The sequence below is a fragment of the Aspergillus fumigatus genome, chromosome 5, assembly GCF_000002655.1.
Source record: "Aspergillus fumigatus Af293 chromosome 5, whole genome shotgun sequence".
Taxonomy (NCBI): domain Eukaryota; kingdom Fungi; phylum Ascomycota; class Eurotiomycetes; order Eurotiales; family Aspergillaceae; genus Aspergillus; species Aspergillus fumigatus.
In genome coordinates, this window is record NC_007198.1 from 2,343,414 (window position 1) to 2,361,749 (window position 18,336).

At 51.6% G+C, this 18,336-nt stretch overlaps 7 protein-coding genes across 7 annotated transcripts; 2 read left to right on the forward strand and 5 right to left on the reverse strand.

Annotated features, from left to right (window-relative positions):
- Positions 1–116: 116 nt before the first annotated feature.
- Positions 117–2,062, reverse strand: AFUA_5G09120 (putative neutral amino acid permease; the record flags this gene model as incomplete). The annotated part of the gene is made up of 3 exons (XM_748633.2): positions 1,497–2,062; positions 1,007–1,445; positions 117–915 (listed from the first exon to the last, which is right to left on the reverse strand). The coding sequence occupies exons 1-3, from the start codon at positions 1,687–1,689 to the stop codon at positions 117–119; spliced, it is 1,431 nt and encodes a 476-aa protein (XP_753726.1). The 5' UTR covers positions 1,690–2,062.
- Positions 2,063–2,222: 160 nt separating this feature from the next.
- Positions 2,223–3,634, reverse strand: AFUA_5G09130 (polysaccharide deacetylase family protein). Its single transcript, XM_748632.2, has 3 exons — positions 3,210–3,634; positions 2,873–3,149; positions 2,223–2,819 (listed from the first exon to the last, which is right to left on the reverse strand). Exons 1-3 carry the CDS (start codon positions 3,313–3,315, stop codon positions 2,276–2,278), a joined length of 927 nt encoding a protein of 308 aa, XP_753725.1. The 5' UTR covers positions 3,316–3,634; the 3' UTR covers positions 2,223–2,275.
- Positions 3,635–3,725: 91 nt separating this feature from the next.
- AFUA_5G09140 (putative amidase) lies at positions 3,726–5,619 on the forward strand (the record flags this gene model as incomplete). The annotated part of the gene is made up of 3 exons (XM_748631.2): positions 3,726–3,935; positions 3,993–4,615; positions 4,670–5,619. Exons 1-3 carry the CDS (start codon positions 3,907–3,909, stop codon positions 5,617–5,619), a joined length of 1,602 nt encoding a protein of 533 aa, XP_753724.1. The 5' UTR covers positions 3,726–3,906.
- An 88-nt stretch (positions 5,620–5,707) lies between these two features.
- On the reverse strand, positions 5,708–6,795 carry AFUA_5G09150 (SDR family NAD(P)-dependent oxidoreductase; the record flags this gene model as incomplete). The annotated part of the gene is made up of 3 exons (XM_748630.2): positions 6,602–6,795; positions 6,072–6,527; positions 5,708–6,003 (listed from the first exon to the last, which is right to left on the reverse strand). The coding sequence occupies exons 1-3, from the start codon at positions 6,657–6,659 to the stop codon at positions 5,708–5,710; spliced, it is 810 nt and encodes a 269-aa protein (XP_753723.2). The 5' UTR covers positions 6,660–6,795.
- Positions 6,796–6,960: 165 nt separating this feature from the next.
- Positions 6,961–9,963, forward strand: AFUA_5G09170 (C2H2-type zinc finger protein; the record flags this gene model as incomplete). The annotated part of the gene is made up of 6 exons (XM_077804814.1): positions 6,961–7,234; positions 7,328–7,762; positions 7,816–8,103; positions 8,154–9,198; positions 9,261–9,676; positions 9,737–9,963. The coding sequence occupies exons 1-6, from the start codon at positions 7,105–7,107 to the stop codon at positions 9,961–9,963; spliced, it is 2,541 nt and encodes an 846-aa protein (XP_077660950.1). The 5' UTR covers positions 6,961–7,104.
- Positions 9,964–10,585: 622 nt separating this feature from the next.
- AFUA_5G09180 (ferritin-like domain-containing protein) lies at positions 10,586–11,562 on the reverse strand (the record flags this gene model as incomplete). The annotated part of the gene is made up of 2 exons (XM_748628.1): positions 10,586–11,381; positions 11,432–11,562. 2 exons carry the CDS (start codon positions 11,560–11,562, stop codon positions 10,586–10,588), a joined length of 927 nt encoding a protein of 308 aa, XP_753721.1.
- An 854-nt stretch (positions 11,563–12,416) lies between these two features.
- AFUA_5G09190 (uncharacterized protein) lies at positions 12,417–17,515 on the reverse strand (the record flags this gene model as incomplete). Its single annotated transcript, XM_077804815.1, has 2 exons — positions 12,417–17,373; positions 17,451–17,515. The coding sequence occupies 2 exons, from the start codon at positions 17,513–17,515 to the stop codon at positions 12,417–12,419; spliced, it is 5,022 nt and encodes a 1,673-aa protein (XP_077660951.1).
- Positions 17,516–18,336: the final 821 nt, after the last annotated feature.

Here is an 18,336-nt window from a genome sequence, read left to right on the forward strand (position 1 = left end):
ATTGCAGTTTAGAAAATGAGATATATATATATATATTTATATATATAAAAACATGAAACATATAACCGGGCAATGGGTATCCCGGAAACCTCCAGCAAGCAATAACACACCGAGAACTACGAGACTGTACCGCTATTGTCCGCGCACGAGAACGCTTGATCAATCCGTCCATTGCGGTAAGCCTCCATGATCTGGACTACTACCCCATACGTGCCTCCGACAGTCATAAAGATCCCCAGGAGAATCATACCCACATGCAGACCGTAGATGACGAGCCGGCCCACGCTTCCCCGCCGGTAGTGCTGGTGACTATAAAGCCACAGCCACCCAGGCAAGCAGATCGCCAGCGGCGAATAGCAGAGACTCCCCACCAACGCAAGGACATACGTGAAGATGGGAATGGCGCTGGCCAGGAGGAATGAGATGGCGGACAGGGTTATAGTGCAACCCAGCCAGGTGCCCCAGTGGACGAGGGTGTTCGCCTGGAGATGCTTCGAGTGGCGCAGGATCCGCACAAAGAGGTACTTTGCGCCAACGTGCACGTACAGCGCGCCGCTGACGATGAGGCCGGGGAGGGCGATGCCGTACGCGACGCGCTTGACAGTCTCGCCCGCGCTGCCGAGCGAGGGCGAGGCAATCCACTTGCCGCACCAGGCGTAGATGACCAGGCTGAAGGCGAGGTAGGAGGTCGTCACGAAGCTCATGCTCAGGTACACGGCTTTGGGGTAGTCTCTTGGTTTGCGCATTTCGGAGATGACGGGGAGGAAGGCGGAGGTTGCGGCGCTAGAGCAGAAGATTGTTGCGGAGGCGGTGATGCCTACGGCGAAGGTGGGATTGCCAATGGCGCGAAAGCCGAGATCGAAGGGCCCGGTTTGGGGGGCTGCGGCCGGTCGATCGCGGGTTGTGACGCCGATTCTGCGAGAGTTGGTCAGTTTGTCTGCCAGTCTGCTGTGTGAATTGGCGACGCTGGGTGCTTTGGGGGGGGGGGGGGGGGAAGGAAGCGTACACGATGATAAACACGGCAGCAAAGACGCTGAAGAACCCAACCCAGGTGAGCCAGCCGACATGGGCGAACTTGCGGACGCTGGCAAAGAGGGCCACGATGGCCGTTGAGACGAGAGACCAGTACACGGTGCACATTGCATGTCGGGATAGGGCATTAAAAGCGGCCGAGACGCCGATGATGCCGGAGGAGGCAACGATCACATAGGCTAGGACGAACATCACGCCTACAATCTCTCGCATGAGCGGACCCCAACGACCTCCGGCTAGGTGAACCATGTCCACGATCGAATGACAGCCGGGATATGAGTTCCGGAAGTTGCCCAGGACAATAGCGCCATAGGCGTTGAGGACGCACCAGCCTACAAGGTTGACGGCCCCAGGGAACGCACCCAGGTCATACATGACCGAGGGAATGGAGAGAATACCGGTAGCAAAGATCACTATTGGGTTTAGTTAGGGCATGCCACTGTGTCAAAGCTGATATAACCTACCCTTGAGGAAGATCACAGCGGCCTGAAGCCAACCGACAGTGCGAAAGTCCACCTGGCCCTCTCCTTTCTTGAAGATCTCAAAGCTATCTTCACCGGACTGGTACTTCTCTGACTGGGAAACCCCAACATCGTCTGCGAATGGTTCAGCAGGTGAGATTTTGAGGCCTTTGGCCTCGGCAGGAGAAGTTGACATGATGTTCGAACCGTCGAAGCTCAGTTAGAGTGATGGTCTGAATCCAGCTTCACCATCTGTATTGCGTGCGGATGTTGGATTTTTATATATACCCCATCAATGCCAGAACTGCTCACATGGATGACCAAACTGGGACAAGAACACGCGATAAGGTTTTCATCTCAGGCCTACAATCATGATATCCCATAGGGCAGAGATAAAAACCATAAAATTCAACCGTCTCAGCATGCTGACCCACACTCCACATGAAGCAAAGATAAGAAGACGGGGAAGGCTAAACCCCAGAGTTGGAGTAACTGTTAGCCAGGACGAGATGGGGTAAGGGGGAGGGACTACGGAGTACCCTTTTGAGGATTACAAGTCGTAACTACTAGTCAGACAGGCATTGGTTCTATTGGAATCTGGGGTATTTTCAGTACCTGTAGCTTAATTTTTCGCAGTTGGAGTAATGGAGAGTGTTGGAGACAACCCATCCAGGGTTAGTACTCAGCCACGCGTGAAGTTGATCCCTGGGATACTTGTTATCTATGTTGGAGAATTATCAGGAATTATCATTTGAATAACTAAAGTAAGCGACTCTACGTAATTATTTCTTGAGAATGGCCCCCGGTTCGGCTGGCATGAGCGCGCCTGCAGGTGGTGGGTTTTCCTTCTTGAAGATATCACAGACCTGCTCCATAGTCACGAATTCCACTCCGTCGTGCTTCTTAAAATGCTCGATAAGTCTCTCATGCATGAGAAGCACAGGTGGCCGCCCAGAAACGTCCGGATGGATTGTGATGGGGAAAATGAATGTATCATATTCCCGGTAGAAGTAGTCAAAGTGATCCCTCCAGATGTCTTCCACATCACGCGGGTTGACGAATCCATGACTGTTCGAGGCTGCTTTGATGAACATCATCGGAGGCAGGTCGTCGATGTACCAGTTTGCAGGGATTTCCACCAGGCCTGTCTCGCGACCAGGAACCAGAGGCTTCATCCACTCTTCTGCTTTCTTGCTGTAGTCTATCTTGGTCCAGGAATCTCCTGTTCGCAGGTAGTATGCTTGGCAGTCTTCGTGGCTCATGCTGTGATCGTACTCGATTCCGTAGTCGAGGAGCAATTGAGCGCCTTCTTTGCTCGTTTCCCACCTGGGCTCTGTATCAGCAGGGAGATATTTGCAAACTGCACGAGAGCAACCTACCACGGGGCAACGCTTCCACGAGGCGGCTTCCCGCAGAACTCAGTCAACATCCGGTAGGTTTTATCCAGGACATCCCGCTGCTGCTCGATCGTCATGTCCTTCGGGTTCTCATGCGAATATCCGTGGAGACCGATCTCATGGCCGGCGTCGCGCACAGCAGCCATGTCTTCGGGGAACGATTCTAACGAGTGGCCTGGGATGAACCATGTCGCTTTGATGCCGTACTTGTCGAAGAATTTCAAAAGACGTCTCGTGCCGACAGTGCCAGCCCAAACACCTGTTCATGGCCGAGTTAGCCATGAGGAACCCGCAAATCCGCGTTGACCGCATGATTCACCTCTGCTGATGTCATTTGTTGAGTCTTCTCCTCCGTAAGAACCGAGCCAGCCGGCAACTGCATCGACATCGACGCCGTAAGTGACGAGAACGCGCTTCTTGCCCATTTCTGCAATTTTGAGCTCGTATCGAGATCCAAACGGTTTTGGTTATTGGAGGTGCAGATGAGAGAGTATAACAAATGCTAAACCGATGTGTAGAGCCACGAGGTCAGGTTCTCCAAGGGTATGAACTGCTGCAAATGGAGGTTTCCCCAGTTAATGTAATGTACTGGTTTCACCGAGCCAGTCTTGGATGTTCGGTTGAGTCTGTGGCTCTCAGGGCAGGTCTTGACACTTATCAGCACTTTTCTTGTGCGGAGATTGGGATGTTCCCCTCACCCGCCAGGTTAGTGGAGCTTACAAGGACTACTTTGATATGGTAATGTTCATTCGACCGTTAATCATGGATAGCTCCAGCCTAGAAGTGGGGTTTCGTAAGGAACGGACTCCAAAAATCTCATCTCCAACATGGATGATAAGGGACCTGTCTGTGCAGTTGGAGTCTTGAAGTTGGAGTACTTGCCAATCCTCCCACGATGGTAGCTATTGAGTGCAAAGCTCAAGAATGAAATTGTGCCACAAATTCTTTTCTTCAATCTTTCCAAGACATCGCGAACCCCTTCCACGCGTCCAAGTTGTGTATATTTGCGGCTCATCATGTCCGTCCTGTTTACCTCGATCTCCCCGTAAGTTCGATCTCAGCGTGGTGGTTCAAAAGGATGGAACTTACGATGCCCATGCAGAGACAACCCTGTGAAGAAGGAGGACGCGCAACTCCTTTTGAACAATCTCGGCCTCTCAGTCAAACCCGATGAAGTGGACGATTTTCGTACTCTACTAGCAGCCGTCCATGACTGTGCAGAGGACGTCGCGAAGCTACCAGATTACCAGCCGGTACCGGATCTATCACGTTATCCACGACAAAACATACGGCGCCCCTCGCCGGAAGAGCAAGTCTTTGGTCAGGCGTGGGCGCATAAGTTCTTGATCAAGGGTAATGCTGACGGAGGTCCACTGGCTGGGAAGACGGTTAGTTTGAAAGACTGCATTGCAGTCGCTGGGGTCCCTCAGCTCCTGGGCAGCGATGTGATTCCATCTTGGACACCCATCACCGATGCCACGGTTGTTACGCGAATCCTGGATGCCGGCGCTGATATTCTAGGTACCTCGACATGCGAAAACTTTTGCCATTCCACCGGCTCCTATACTAGTGCTCAGGGTGTGGTCGAGAATCCTTTTGCAGCTGGTTATTCTGCCGGTGGTAGCACATCTGGCGGGGCGGCTCTGGTGGCCGGTGGCCTGGTGGATATTACAATAGGTGGTGATCAAGGTGGGAGTATCCGAGTGCCTGCGTCTCTCTGTGGCTGTATGATTGCCCCACATCAGACAGTTGAATGGCCTCACTGATATTCTCCCGCAGGCGTTGGTCTGAAGCCTACACATGGCCTGGTTCCGTTTACCGGCATCTCTAGCGGCGATGCGGTGAATGACCATGCCGGACCGCTGGCTCGAAATGTGCAAGATATTGCCGTATGTCTGGATGCTATCAGTGGCTACGACGGAATAGACGACAGATCGCTCGGCAGTCCCAAGCCCGGATCCACAACGTTTTCTAGGACACTTCAAGAAGAACCAACGAGGCTCGACGGCTTCAGGATTGCCCTGCTGAAAGAAGGCTTTGATCACGCGGCTGTCGATCCCGCGGTCAGGGAGTGTGTCAGGATGGCCGCCCAGAGATTCAAAGCGCTCGGTGCCACAGTGGAGGAGGTCTCTCTCCCAGAGCACTTGCAAGGGCCCGCCATCTGGACAATCCAACAGCGCATAGCAGGCTCCATGAACCTCCTGGGACATGCCCACGGAAGAAGAGGCCTGTATCTGACCGAAATGGAGCGTGCAAGGCTCCCGTGGACAAACGAGAGCTATCAGAGAGCGTTCCCCGCGACGAAAAACGTCATCATCAACGGACTGTACCTCAGCTCGCGCTTCCCGGATCTCTATGGTAAGACCATGAACATCGGCCGGAGGCTTCGAGATCTCTACGAGGCGATCTTGGAGCAGTACGATGTGGTAATCATGCCGACTACTCCGGTCGTTGCACCTCGGCACGGGAAGCGTGGCCTGCCGTTGGAGTCGCTGAAGCCCAGCATGGGTCTCACGATAAATACTGCGATCTTTGACGTAACCGGCCAGCCGGCAATGTCTATTCCTGTTGGATTTGCCCCGGCCAGGGACGATGCGAATGTCCAATTGCCGGTCGGGATGCAGATTGTAGGAGGACTGTGGCAGGAGTCGAAAGTCTTGCGAGTCGGTCATGCATGGGAGACCCATTTCAACTGGAAGGAGAATTGTTACAGTGAATGTCTAAACTAGATACGCTCAATTCATTCTGCACTATCTGTCGTTCAAGATATTCGGAATACTTGTGAAGTGTGTCATGCCTTCGGTCCATGCCGGGGGTCTAGTTGATAATATAACCACCATCAACAACCAAAGCATGGCCCTGCACGAAGGAGGCAAAAGTCGAGCATAGAAAGAGAACCGCATCTGCCACCTCTTCTGGCTTGCCCATTCTTTTCATTGGCGCAATATCAACGGCAGGCTGTAAGCGCGCATGTACCTCCTCATTGCCAGTTGTCATCGGGGTCTCAATGACCCCAGGACAGACACAATTCACACGGATGCCGTCCGCAGAATAATCTATTGCATCAGCTCGAGTCATGCCGATAATGGCGGATTTGGAGGCGCAGTATGCAGCTGTTATATTTCAAAGATAGGATTAGCAGAGCTTCCTCCATAGAGCTAAGGGACACAGGAGCGCTTACGAGCCCCAGGACGCGAGACAATCCCCAGCTGACTGGCGATATTGACGATACTCCCTCGTTGCGGCTCACGACTCGGATCATGGCTCGGTAGAGGATCTTGTTTGAGCATCTGCTTCAACTCTGCTCTGGACGACAGCCAGCAGCCCCTGTAATTGATATTGGTGATACGGTCAAAATCCTCTGTGCTTGTCTCTGTCGATCGGCCCGAGTCCCCAAGTATCCCGACGCAGTTCACTGCGTAATCGAGCCGACCGAATGTGCTCACCACTTCATTCATAAAGGCCTCGACGAATTGCTCGTCGGCCATATTCCCTGCTCTCACTACCAGACGGATATTGGGGTGAAGAGAGGAAATAGCGTCTCGCGTCTTCTCTAGAGATGATTCGTTGATGTCTGTGATGGCTACTCGCTCGCATCCTGCAGAGGCAAAAGCTTTTGCAACTGCCGCACCAATCCCTGGGAAGTCTCAGCAACACGGGATTGTCCTTTCTGAAGACTTGCTCGATGTCTTGAAGATAGATAGAATGTACCTGTTCCGCCGGCCCCTGTGATGACTGCAACACCGGGGAATGAATATGCTCGCACCATAGCTGAATTTTCTGAGATAGTGCCTACCTGGCTGAGATGATGGCGTTGAAATCGCTCAATCAAACTCAAGTATCCTGCTGGATAAAATGATGATGATGATGCTGCTGCTTATCGTGTGAGCGGGGTCAGGAAGAGCATACGGATCTATCTGTTGGGGTTGTTGGGGTCATTTTGGCTATCTATTATCTATTTGTCTACCCCGCCCAGCCGTTGGGGTCAGTTACGTACTGACGGTACGGCGTAAAGTACTGTACTCCGTATTCTGTTCCCATTCCCCTCCGACTCTCGCCCAGTCGCACTTTTCCTCTCCGAGTCCAACCTCCAAAAACGCGCAGTCATCTAGTCCACTTGCTCAACCTTGCCGTCTCCAAGTGGAGAGACTTTCCTTCTTTAGTATCAATCTCAGAATTAATTAACTGTATTGTTATGCACCCCAAATGTCTTGATGTTGTCTCAGTCGTCGCAGCCCACAAGCGGCCCTCGCCGCTCGAGCGTTGGAGCAAAGACTCGCGTATGCGTCCACTGTGGTCGGAATTTCAGGAGAACGGAGCATCTCGAGCGGCATATCCGTACTCGTAAGGACCTCTCCGAGCATCTCCAACGAGCGTTCGCTATTTTGTCTATTGGAAACTATACTGTAGACGTGTCTTGCTGATGGCTTTGCTCAGATACCAAAGAGAAGCCGTTTGTCTGTTTCTGTGGGGCGGCTTTTACACGTCGTGACCTCCTCAAGCGGCACACTCGTATCTTGCACCAAGACAATGGCCTCTCTTCACCTAGCTCTCAACCTGAACAGGTAGCCAAGGATCAGGCTCAGCCGGCGGGTGTTCAGGTTCGCAAGCAGGCCGAATCTCATGTTGCCGAAGACCGTCATGATGCACAACCTATGCCGCGGGCAGAGGTTCCTATGCCTGTAACCCCTACTATAGGACAATGGCCCGGTGCCCATCCTGCATCGTATCTGACAGGTGAGCAAAACATGCTCCACGACCGTGGTAACAACACAGGCCTGGAGACGCATCCAGCAGTGGATCATGATGCGGACATTCTTCAAGCGGCACAGCTACTCCTCCCGGGTGCCTATCGAGACAGTCAACCTGTTGGTAGGCAATCAGTCGTCATATTGATCAATCATTGGTTTGCTAATTGCTATTAGCGCAACCATTGCCTTACCTTCCTGAAGAGCTGAACCATTTTCAGGATTTCACCCATTTCCTGGACTCGATCGGCTTGCCGGCGGAGTGGGTTCCCACCGAAGGTGAGATCTCGCAGGTTCACAGTGCAGTTCCAGCCGAAGTCCCCGATTCGGGCCGAGCAACTAGAGACCAACTTAGCTCAAATCGTCGAGGCCAGACGAGGGGGTCCCGCGATGACTCGCCATTCAGATCTTGGCTACCCTCGGTACCGCCAGGAGATCAGAGCCTCGGGACGGTATCCGATCATGGTATGTTGCCTTAGCTGGAAAGGAGCTGTTGAGTCTGACGTACAGTTTAGAACCCCCTCAGACCGCAACGAATTATTCCCCTCTTAAGGTGACTGAAGAACAAAGACTGCGGCTCGCCACCTCTCTAGAGGAGTTCCGTCACTTAATTCCTGACTTTGTTTTGCCGTCGCGGCACACGCTGACGAGATACTTAACCTCGTTCTTTGATGGCTTCCACACTCACCTACCTTTCATACACCTTCCCACACTACGGATCAATGAACGCGCGCCAGAGTTGATATTAGCCTTCTTAACTGTGGGGGCCCAGTATCGGCTGGAGCACCGGAACGCCGAAAGACTTTTCTACGCCTCAAAAGCTATCTTACTTCACAGGCTCTCTAAAGAGGCGCAGCCCTCCACTGGAGGGTCGTACAGCAATGCCATCCAGATGCCGATCTCTACTGTTCCGGGGACGTTTCACCAACAGGCGCCCGCTTCGATTCCTCTTCCTTTAGGCAATGCTCCCGGGTGGAGTGCCTGGAGGCAGATAGAAAACATCCGCACCCTGCTTGTCTTAATGGGATTTGCAAGCTGGGAAGGACCTGAACTCGTTCAGGAAGCGTTTGGTTTACAGCATTTACTAGTAAGGTGTTTGCGGGAATTTGGCTTGACTGAAAACATCGCAGTCACTCCAAGACATTCGCCTATGCATTGGCATGAGTGGGCGGAGGACGAGTCCGTCCGCCGTACTCGGCTTGTCTCGTTCTGCTTTGTGCATGTCCACAGCATCGCGTACAATATCTACCCGGTGCTTCGTAGTAGCGAGGTACACTTACGCTTGCCCTGTTCCACCCAGGAATGGAAAGCCACCACTGCTAGTGAATGGGAGGCCGCGCAAAAGGAGGTTGGCTCGCAGCAATTGTTCTTCCAAGATGCGCTGGCTCTGCTTCTGCAGAAGTCACGAACGCCTGTTATGTTGGATCCGATCCCTTCGCCGTTAGGCAACTACATTCTACTCCATGGCCTTCTACAGCGCATTCATCTGGTCAGCGAACTTTCCATCCCGAATGGAGACCAGTCATTTTCATTGCCCACAGAGGAACTAAATAAACTGGAGTAAGTCTCGCTATGAGCTGAACTGAAATATCACGCCGAATGTCAAACTGAGCATTGCACAGGAGAGCACTTCGTTCCTGGACCTCTGTCTGGCAGCAGGCACCGGAGTCAAGTCTCGATCCCCACAATGAAAATGGACCCATTCCATTCACGTCGAGCTCCCTTTTGGGTTTGGCGTATGTCCGTCTTTCTCTGAATCTAGGGCCCTACCGCCAGTTAGAATCCCGAGACCCGTACGTCATTGCTGCGGCGCTACATCGATCACCGCGGCCGGGACGAAGCTATCGCCTGACGCCTGCGCTGATCTATGCTGCGCACGCATTAAGCATTCCTGTACGCCTGGGGATAGACTATGTTGCACGAAGTCAGGCCTTCTTCTGGAGTGTCCGACATTCTATTGCCAGTCTGGAGTGCGCAGTACTCCTAAGCAAATGGCTACTGTCTCTAGCTGAGGCAGGAAATCAGACATCTCTAAGTGGTATGAGGCGCCACTCTTCGGATACTCTTGTCAGTTACTAACTTGCTAACTTTCATGTAGAAAATGAGAGTCGAATCCTGAATTGGACACGTTGCATAGTCGAAGAAGCCTATGCTTCAATGGACCTAGAAAATGGGGAGACGCCACCAAATCAAGATCCACGAAGCCTTGGATATGCAGTCATCAAGCTGTGGGCCCGCCTTTTCCGGCGAAACACCCAGTGGCCCTTCATCAACGTGATGGGCGAAAGTCTGGAAAGGTACCTGTCCTTGATCAGGCAGGATTGAAGGCCATAGCAGGAGACAAAAGAAGAAGGAAGGAGGATAACTCTGGACCTGCCTCGGAGTGAAACGGAGTGTATCAAATACCCTGATCCGGCACATCCGGGTCTTACTCATTGCGATTGAGCCTGCTTTGTGACGAAGTCAAAAGAACCCCATAGTGGCGATTCGTCATGGACTCGTCCGTATCCGACTAAGCGGTAGGACTCAGATGACAGGACTTGAAGCAGATGTGGCCACTACTACGAGCAAGCAGCAATAGCATCACGATGGAATCACGACAGTTTTGGATACCAGGGGTGATCGGCGCATACGGATCCTGTGTCTGTAGAGTATTCATGGGTACATAGTGAGCTTCTTTTGAGACTTGGTTAAGAGACGTGTATATAAATGTATATAAGAACTCGCGTATCCTTACATATCATCAACGATTAAAGTACTACCCTGTCATTATGCGTTAATGCTCTTAGAATCACTCGACAACGCATTATTGCTGAACAAGTAGCGCACTTTATTAATTACAGCAACGCCATCCCTTCCATCTTATTAGGTGCTGGGGTCCGTGAAGATTTACTTCTTGCCTGCAGGCGGCTTTGGAAACAACACAACATATAGCCCTTTTAGATTTTTACCAGAACCTCCTCTTGCTCGACCCCGTAGAAGTGGCCGTACCAGAAGCGGAGCTAGCCGTGGCGGTGGACGAGGAGGAAGACGAGCTCGTCGAGTTGTTACCAAAGGTAGCGATCAACGGCCCGACGGTAAGATTACCGCAAGGAGGCTGAGGCGCCGAAACGCATCCCTTGAAGTAGCGGCCCAGCTGGCCGGGGCTGGTGCCGTTGGAGAGCACGTAGCTAGGGCTGTACGCGCGCACCAGCGAGGTAACGTTGCTCTGGAAGACGGAGGCCTGCTGGGTCGTCGCGAGGTAGGCGGCGTGGCCGGCATGCTGGGCGGCCAGACGGGCGATCAGGAAGGAGACCTCGGGGGCCTGTGTATAGCCCTCGAGCCCGATAAGGGCGGCGGAGGCATTGGACTCAAACGCCTGGGCGGTCGTCAGGAAGGCCTGGCCGCTGGCGGGAGCGGGGAAGGTGAAGTTGCAGCCAGGTGAGGTGAAGTTGCCGATGCGCTTGCCGAGCTGCTGCGCGGCGCGGACGCCGAGGCGGTTCTGCTGGCCAATACCCTGCAGGTTGGAGACGACGTTTGCGGTGGAGCTGTTCTGCGCCGAGTTGAGGAAGGTCTGGTTGGTTGCGACGGAGGCGTAGTATTGCTGGACCATGTATTCGAGGGCCCAGGCATATTGGACAACCTGGGCGTCGCCAGACTTGGGGGCGCAGTAGCTATTATTGAGGGCGGCGGTGGTGGCCGCGCCGGCCAGCAAGAGGCTGCTCAATGTTGGGAGGATATGCATGGTGAGAGTCAAAGAGTCACTGGGGTTCGTTTGAATGATGCGTCGAGACCGTAGGCGCAGTTGATATACCTTATAGTGGGAACAGAATACAGCTTGTGCCAAGCGTACTCTCGCTGAGTGACTCTCTTATAAGTTCCCTCAGTGGCATAGCCCAAGTCCTTGCAGTCATTATGAACAACGACGACTGTCCAACCGGTCATGAATGCAACCGTATGATGAAATCCGGACTATTCCCGTGTACAATTGAGTTTGTTCAGGCGGGAAATGAATGCCCATAGGGCTGTCTTCCCGGCTCCGTTGCATCATTGACACTGGTCAATAGAAACTTTGTTTCCTCAGAACCAGTCGCAACTCACATCGAGCAATGGTCGAACGGCAACAATTCTTCGACCTAGACCCTGCGAATCGGAATCTTCTGCATGGTACGAACCTGAGGGGTACGCGTCTGTCTGTTGAGATATCCAATCGCTTGGCCACCATGATCTCATGAATGGTGGGCTCCCGTACGGCTCCGAGATTTTAGAGCCGTGATATCATGACCGGACGGCCGAGTCAAAGGGTCATCCCTCATCTTTCGAGATCCAGTAGCATAGTTTCTCACGTTTGCCCGTCCCACATCTAGATTTGCTGCCTAGGATCCCAAGGCATTCCTTTCAGCCGTTAGAGATGAATGTATGGCATTTGTGACGTTCGTCTCTTACTCTTTTGGGTATCGATGATGAACTATTTGCGCTAGTCCCAAAGAAGAACACGTGGATGACTGAGGCATCATTCAACATACTACTCTCCACAGTGCGCTACTAACAAAGGAATTGCAGCATCCTCATAATAATAATATTATTATGCGGTCTTGTCGAATATGAACATGAGGCGTCAGAAGAAGCACCCTGATCGCCACAGGTGCTAGATATTAATACTGAACAGTGCTAAGAATAAGATACCCTCCCAAAAAAAGACATATACGCAACTTTTGGTCCCTGTAGCTGTAACAGGAACCGGAATGATGAAGAAAAAGGAGATGATTAACAAGCAGAATGCAGTTATGTATAGAGCTCTATGAGTCATCAACAAGGCGCTTGTTTTCCCATGCCTTTTTCGCGCCGTCCAAGAGGACCTCTAGATTGCCACTATTCTCGCACATGCTACGGAACAGCCCGTCTTGCTTGTTGATCAGCGTCCAGGGATGATCGTACTCAATGACCCGGCCATGATCAAGCACTAAGACTTTATCATAGTCAATGATGGTTTGCAGGCGGTGTGCAATCGTGATAATGGTGCTCTCTCGCAATTCCCGCAACGTTTCTTGGATCTTGGAATCAGTGTTGTAGTCGATCGATGCAGTCGCTTCATCCATCATCAGAACCTTGGGGTTCTTCAAAAGGGCGCGCGCAAGGCACAGAAGCTGCCTCTGGCCTTGAGACAGATTCGAGCCTGATTCGGAGACTGGAGACTCCAGGTTGCGGAAGATATTCTTATTGTCCTGAACAGAGGCGCCATCCACGTCGGCTCCATGGATCGATAAGAGGTGCGCTTCAGCGACTGACCCAGTGCTGGCTGTAATAGGAGTTGCCGATCCTGACGTTCCCGACCCGATGAGGTGGACACGACGAAGGGCGGTGAAGATTTGTTCATCGCTGAACAGGTGGAACGGATCAAGGTTACTTCGAATAGTCCCTGTGAAAAGAGTTGGATCCTGGGGCACAATCGTAATTGCCTCCCGCAAGTCGCGGAGTCCAATGGTGCCGATGTCTAGTCCATCAATGAGAATCTGACCCTGCTCTGCCTCAAGTCCCCGGAAAAGCGCAAGCGCGAGGGAGCTCTTTCCGGCACCTGTGCGGCCAACGATACCGACCTTTTCTCCGGGCTTGACTGCAAACGACACACTTCGAAGGACAGGGTCAAGGTCAGCCCGATACCGGGTAGTGTAATTTATAAATTCCACGGCGCCTCCAGTGGGCCAGTCGGCCGGCGGCCTCGAATCGACAATTACCGCCTTGGCTTCTTGCTCAACGTCAAGGTACTCTTTCACACGTTCAACCGAGTTCATGTTCTGCTGAACCTCCGAGTACAGGCGAACCAGCCACAGGACGTTCTCGGTGAAAGTAACTGCATACGTGAGCGACAGGCCAGCAGCACCAGCATCAATCTTCCCAATATTGATCAGAACGAAAGTGGCTGTGAAGAATGAAACTAAGGCGCCAGTGATGTCCACACGGAATGCCAGCCAGCGATTTGCAGCCCAGAGGTATATGTGGGGACGGTTGTAGGCATTGATGCGCCGGTGATTGTCGACTATAAACCGCGGGCCATCACCATACGCACGAATGGTGACGATGCCGTTCAAGGTCTCGCCGAACTGCTGGTAAAGAGGGCTTCGCTGTACCGACTCCAATCTCTTCATATCACGAGACGCATTGAGATAAACTGCCCCTAGAGCGAAATAGATCATAGATATGAAGATCGCCGCGATCAGGAAACCAGGAGTTATGACAGAGATCAAAATCACTATCATGATGACGGATGCCAAACAGTGAATCATACCAATAGCGACAGGGGCGACTTCTTGGTCGACAGCTTCTATATCCTTGGAGAACCGGTTCATCAACTGACCCAGTGGGGTTGAATCGAAGAACTTAAACTTGGCATGCATCACGGTTTCTAGAAGGCGCCTGTGAATCCGGGAAGATGCGTTGAGAGAGCCCCAGAAGAGAACACCCTCCCTGAACAGGGAAATTAGGACGTAACCAATTCCTAGAAGTGCGTAGACTCCCAAATAGTAGGAGACGTTGACATCGCCATCGGTCGCTGGACTTCGTTGTACACCGAACTGGGGAACGTAAGAGTTGGAAGTCCGCGGAACGCCCCTAACATTAAATGATGGGAATTTGAGTGTTGTCGCGGCAGCGTAAGTGCCAGCATCAACTGAGCCGTTTGCTTCAACCTGATAGGAATTCGCCCACTGTCTGATCCAAATGTTGGTTGAGACGGATCCCACTTGCTGCAAGCTGAAGACAAGAGCAGCACTTATCCAGTAGGACCAGGGGCCCATCGATCTGAGGTAAAGCTGAATGGTGGGCCACTTGATACTTCCGACAGCTTTTGACTCAGTCAGCTTCGACTGTTCATTGTCCCCTTTCTGATCCTGCGTAGTCGGTTTGCTAGATCCGTTCACCTTCCCGTTTGTCGAGGGTTGTTCCTCCGCGTGTCCGTCGCTCCCGTCAGATGGCATGCGTGATAAACGAGGTGTGCTGGCTCTCGAGGCGGGCCGAGACTTGAAATAGTCTTCGCCAAAAACGCCCGAACTGGCGACATCATCTGGACGACCTTGAGCGGTAATCTTGCCATTGTCGAGGACGACGACAAAATCTGCTTGAGGAACTGTCAGAGCGACGTTGTGAGTTACAAGCACACAGGTTCGGTTCATCATCAGTGGACCTCTGAGAGCCTCTCGGAAAATGTGCTTTGCTGTGTGAGAGTCCACAGCACTGAGACAGTCATCAAGCAATAGATGACGAGCCCTGCTGTAGACAGCGCGAGCCAGTGAGATTCTCTGCTTCTGTCCTCCAGAAAGACTGATACCTTTCTCGCCAACCATGGTTTGATCGCCAGCGTCGAGAATAGACAAGTCACGCTCGAGAGCACAGGCCTTAATAACGGCCCTGTAGCGACTCTCGTCAAAAGGAGAAGCGAACACAATGTTCTCTTTGACCGTGGCATTGACAAGCCATGCTTCTTGTGCACAGTATGCGACACTCTCAATGAGTCCAGTTTGGGGATCAACGGGCAATTCAGCTCGATTGGCTGTTCCGCCCGGTAGACGGACTCTGCCTTCCAGCAGTTTCATTTCGCCCAAAAGTGCCATCAATAAGGATGTCTTTCCAGAACCAGTGGGCCCAGCGATGATATTGAGTTTACCAATATGGAAGGATACGTTCATATTAATCAAACGAAAGGCCTCCCCGTTGTCAGGAGCGTCCCCATGACTGTCCTTCTTGGGTGTGCCCCAGGAAAGAGTAGCGTTCTCCAATGCAATTTTAGGCGTAGTTTCAGGATCTGTGCCTGTGCTCAGTATGCTGTACTTCTCTGTCTCCTCTTCATTGAGATACGTATCCACACGGTCCAAGGAAACTTTTGATTCTTGGACATGAGCAACCATATCCGCCAGCTGATCCAAGGGTACGCGGAGTAAGGAGAACATTGACAAAGCCGGGAAAGCGACCGATGGCGTTAGTTTCTTCTTTTCAACCACCGTATACAAGAAGAATGAGGTGAAGGTGATGAGAATCGGCGTGCCGTACCAAACCGTTGCCGCGAATGACCACAGAATGTAGCGATTCCGTAGCGATTTCAACTCCGCTCTGCGCTTCTCGTCAATAATATCTTGGAAACGCTGTTCCCAAGCGAAATATTTCACAATACGAATGTTCTGAAGCACCTCGTTGGTTGCGTGGATACGTGCATCCGTTCCAGCCAAAATCTGGTTTTGCAACCTAGCGAAGCTTTTGGCAATAAATAGATTTACCGGAAGCATAAGGACCATGAGAACGATCCCAGCGAACGAGCTGAATCCAAGGAGTCGATACAGAAGCGTGACAGCAATGATGATTTGGACTGGAACACTAGCCCAGAGGAAGTGAAGATAGGCGCCCACTTCGCTGACCTTAAAAGAGTCAATGGCCATCAGGTTGATAATGGTGCCGACATTGGCCAACTGAGCCGGATCTGCCTTGGTGGACTCTGCTGGAGCTGGATTCTCAGAGTCCACTGTGGCCTTCTTCTTCTTCTTGCCGCCAAAGGAAAAGATCCGGTTCTTTTTGCTGACCTTCTGAGGTTCTTCCTTCTTTTTTGGTGCATCAGGAGAGGAACCGGCTTTTCGACGCAGAGCTTTAGCATAGATTTCGCCGATAATAATGGCGCGAAGCTTGACGCCTAGCTTACGGCCAATCCAAAGAGCCTGTCCATCAGCGATGCCTTGGATAGCTCCAGAGCTAAAAAGAAGGATTGCATACAGCCAGGCTGCATAGGCGGTGGTTGATCTGGGATCCTCGACATATTCCAGAATAGCTTTGAGGAGAAGGGTCGGCAGATAAGTGAAGAGATTGGAGAATATCGTCCATGCACCCTGTAGCAGGAGCGTACCGTAAAAGTAGCGTCCGAGCCTCCAGACCAACGATCCTTTGGGATGCTTACGGCGAAAGTCCTCCAAAACCGTAGCAGCTTTTTGTGATGTTGTTAAGTTCCAGACGTCGTCTAGTTCAAGCGGCTGCCTGTAACCCTTCCAGATCAGTGGATCCAACCAGGAGAAAGTCACTAGTGACAATAAGCTGGCCGTGGGATGTCTTGGCGGCTCTAAACCATCTTCACGTTGTACCACAACTGCCTTGTTACCTCTGCGTGTGGTCACAGCAATGAGGAAGAGCAGTGTCGACAGTGCAAACTCGACGGCGCTCAATGTCAAAGCGCGTTTCGACGAAGGGTAAATGACGGCCGATCGAAACACAAAAAGGTTGAACAACCATTGCATCCCATAAAGGGCCGCAGTGTGGTTCCACAACCGAGGAGACGATTGCAGCTTCAAAGTTGAAAGAATGAATCGAACCAGCACTAAAAACAGTATATAGCTCCATGAAATCAGCTTCCCCACAGCTGGAAGCATCCCATTGTCGCCCCAGGCGTTGGTGTTCAGTACGATGACAAACGTGATCACTAAGCCCACTAATGCAGCTATTTCCAAAGTTATGATGGCGATTTGTCCTCGCGGACGGTCGAGCTCCAATCGCGTCTGCTCCAGCTGCGTCGCCTTAAATAACATCGGATCGGTTTCTTCTCCGTCATCTCCGTCCTCTTCATCAACTGGTCCGGTACTGGATACACCATTCTCGGCTTCATCGTTCACGAGGACCGTGTAAGCGATTCCCTTCTTTTTCACAACGTAGCGATGGACAACGCGGAGTACGATATACAATAAGGAGAGACCGCATGCTGCTAATGGAAATATAAGTTGCAGATATCTGAATTAACTCAAAATGCGTTAGACCGAAATAATTCTTCGCAAATTGCAGGAACAGGTGAGCGGCTTCAGACATACTTGCGCTGAAAGCAACGGGAAACGTCATCAATGGCCCAGATGGGACCATGGCATTCTGGCAACATTTTTTATTATGGGGAAAAAATTTAAGCAGCAGAAGTAGAACGAGAGCCACGTTGATTCTTCCGCCTCCGATCCAGGTGCTGGAAACGTAGCCCACGGTGGATGACGTCGAAGCGTAAAGAACAAGAAACTTGCCAAAGCTACTCGCGTTACTGACAGCTATCCGACATTGAGATACAGGACGAGCCTGACATTGCCGGAAGTTCTTTCTAAACGGACGAAAGCAAAGATATACAGAGTATTTAGGCAAAAAAGATCAAAAAGAAGGAAATGAATACGAAGAGGTCAAATCAAGGTGGTAGCGGAAGCCGGAAGAATCAAATTCAACAGTATTTACCTTACTAAGTAGTATTCTAAGAGTGATACTAGTCTAATACTAATGCGAGGGTGGGGGGGGCAGGCGGCGAACTGATTGGGACTAGAGCTCTAGACTCCCTACTAAAGCAAGAGGCCGATGCAACCCAGATTGACCTTTTATAAGCAATCCACCAACAATGATCTTGTTGTGCTACTATTTGACTACACATGCGACTCCTCCTCTGAGTGTGAGTCAGGCTGTTAGAGGTCAAGTGAGTCATGTTCAGTTTTAGGAAACACAGAACGCTTGGAGACATCGCTATCATTGTCCAAGGAAGTTGAGTTGTGATTTCTTCGGAGTTGGGTGGATGGTCACCGCTATCTAGGGGCTGCCTAGGAAACGGAGGCTTTATCATCATCATGATGGACAGAGCACGGTGGTACTCCATAGATTACAATCTGAGTCAGGTTCATCAAAATCCTAGGTAAAGAGTATCTCGTGATGCTTGTTTCGCTCCTTGTCCTC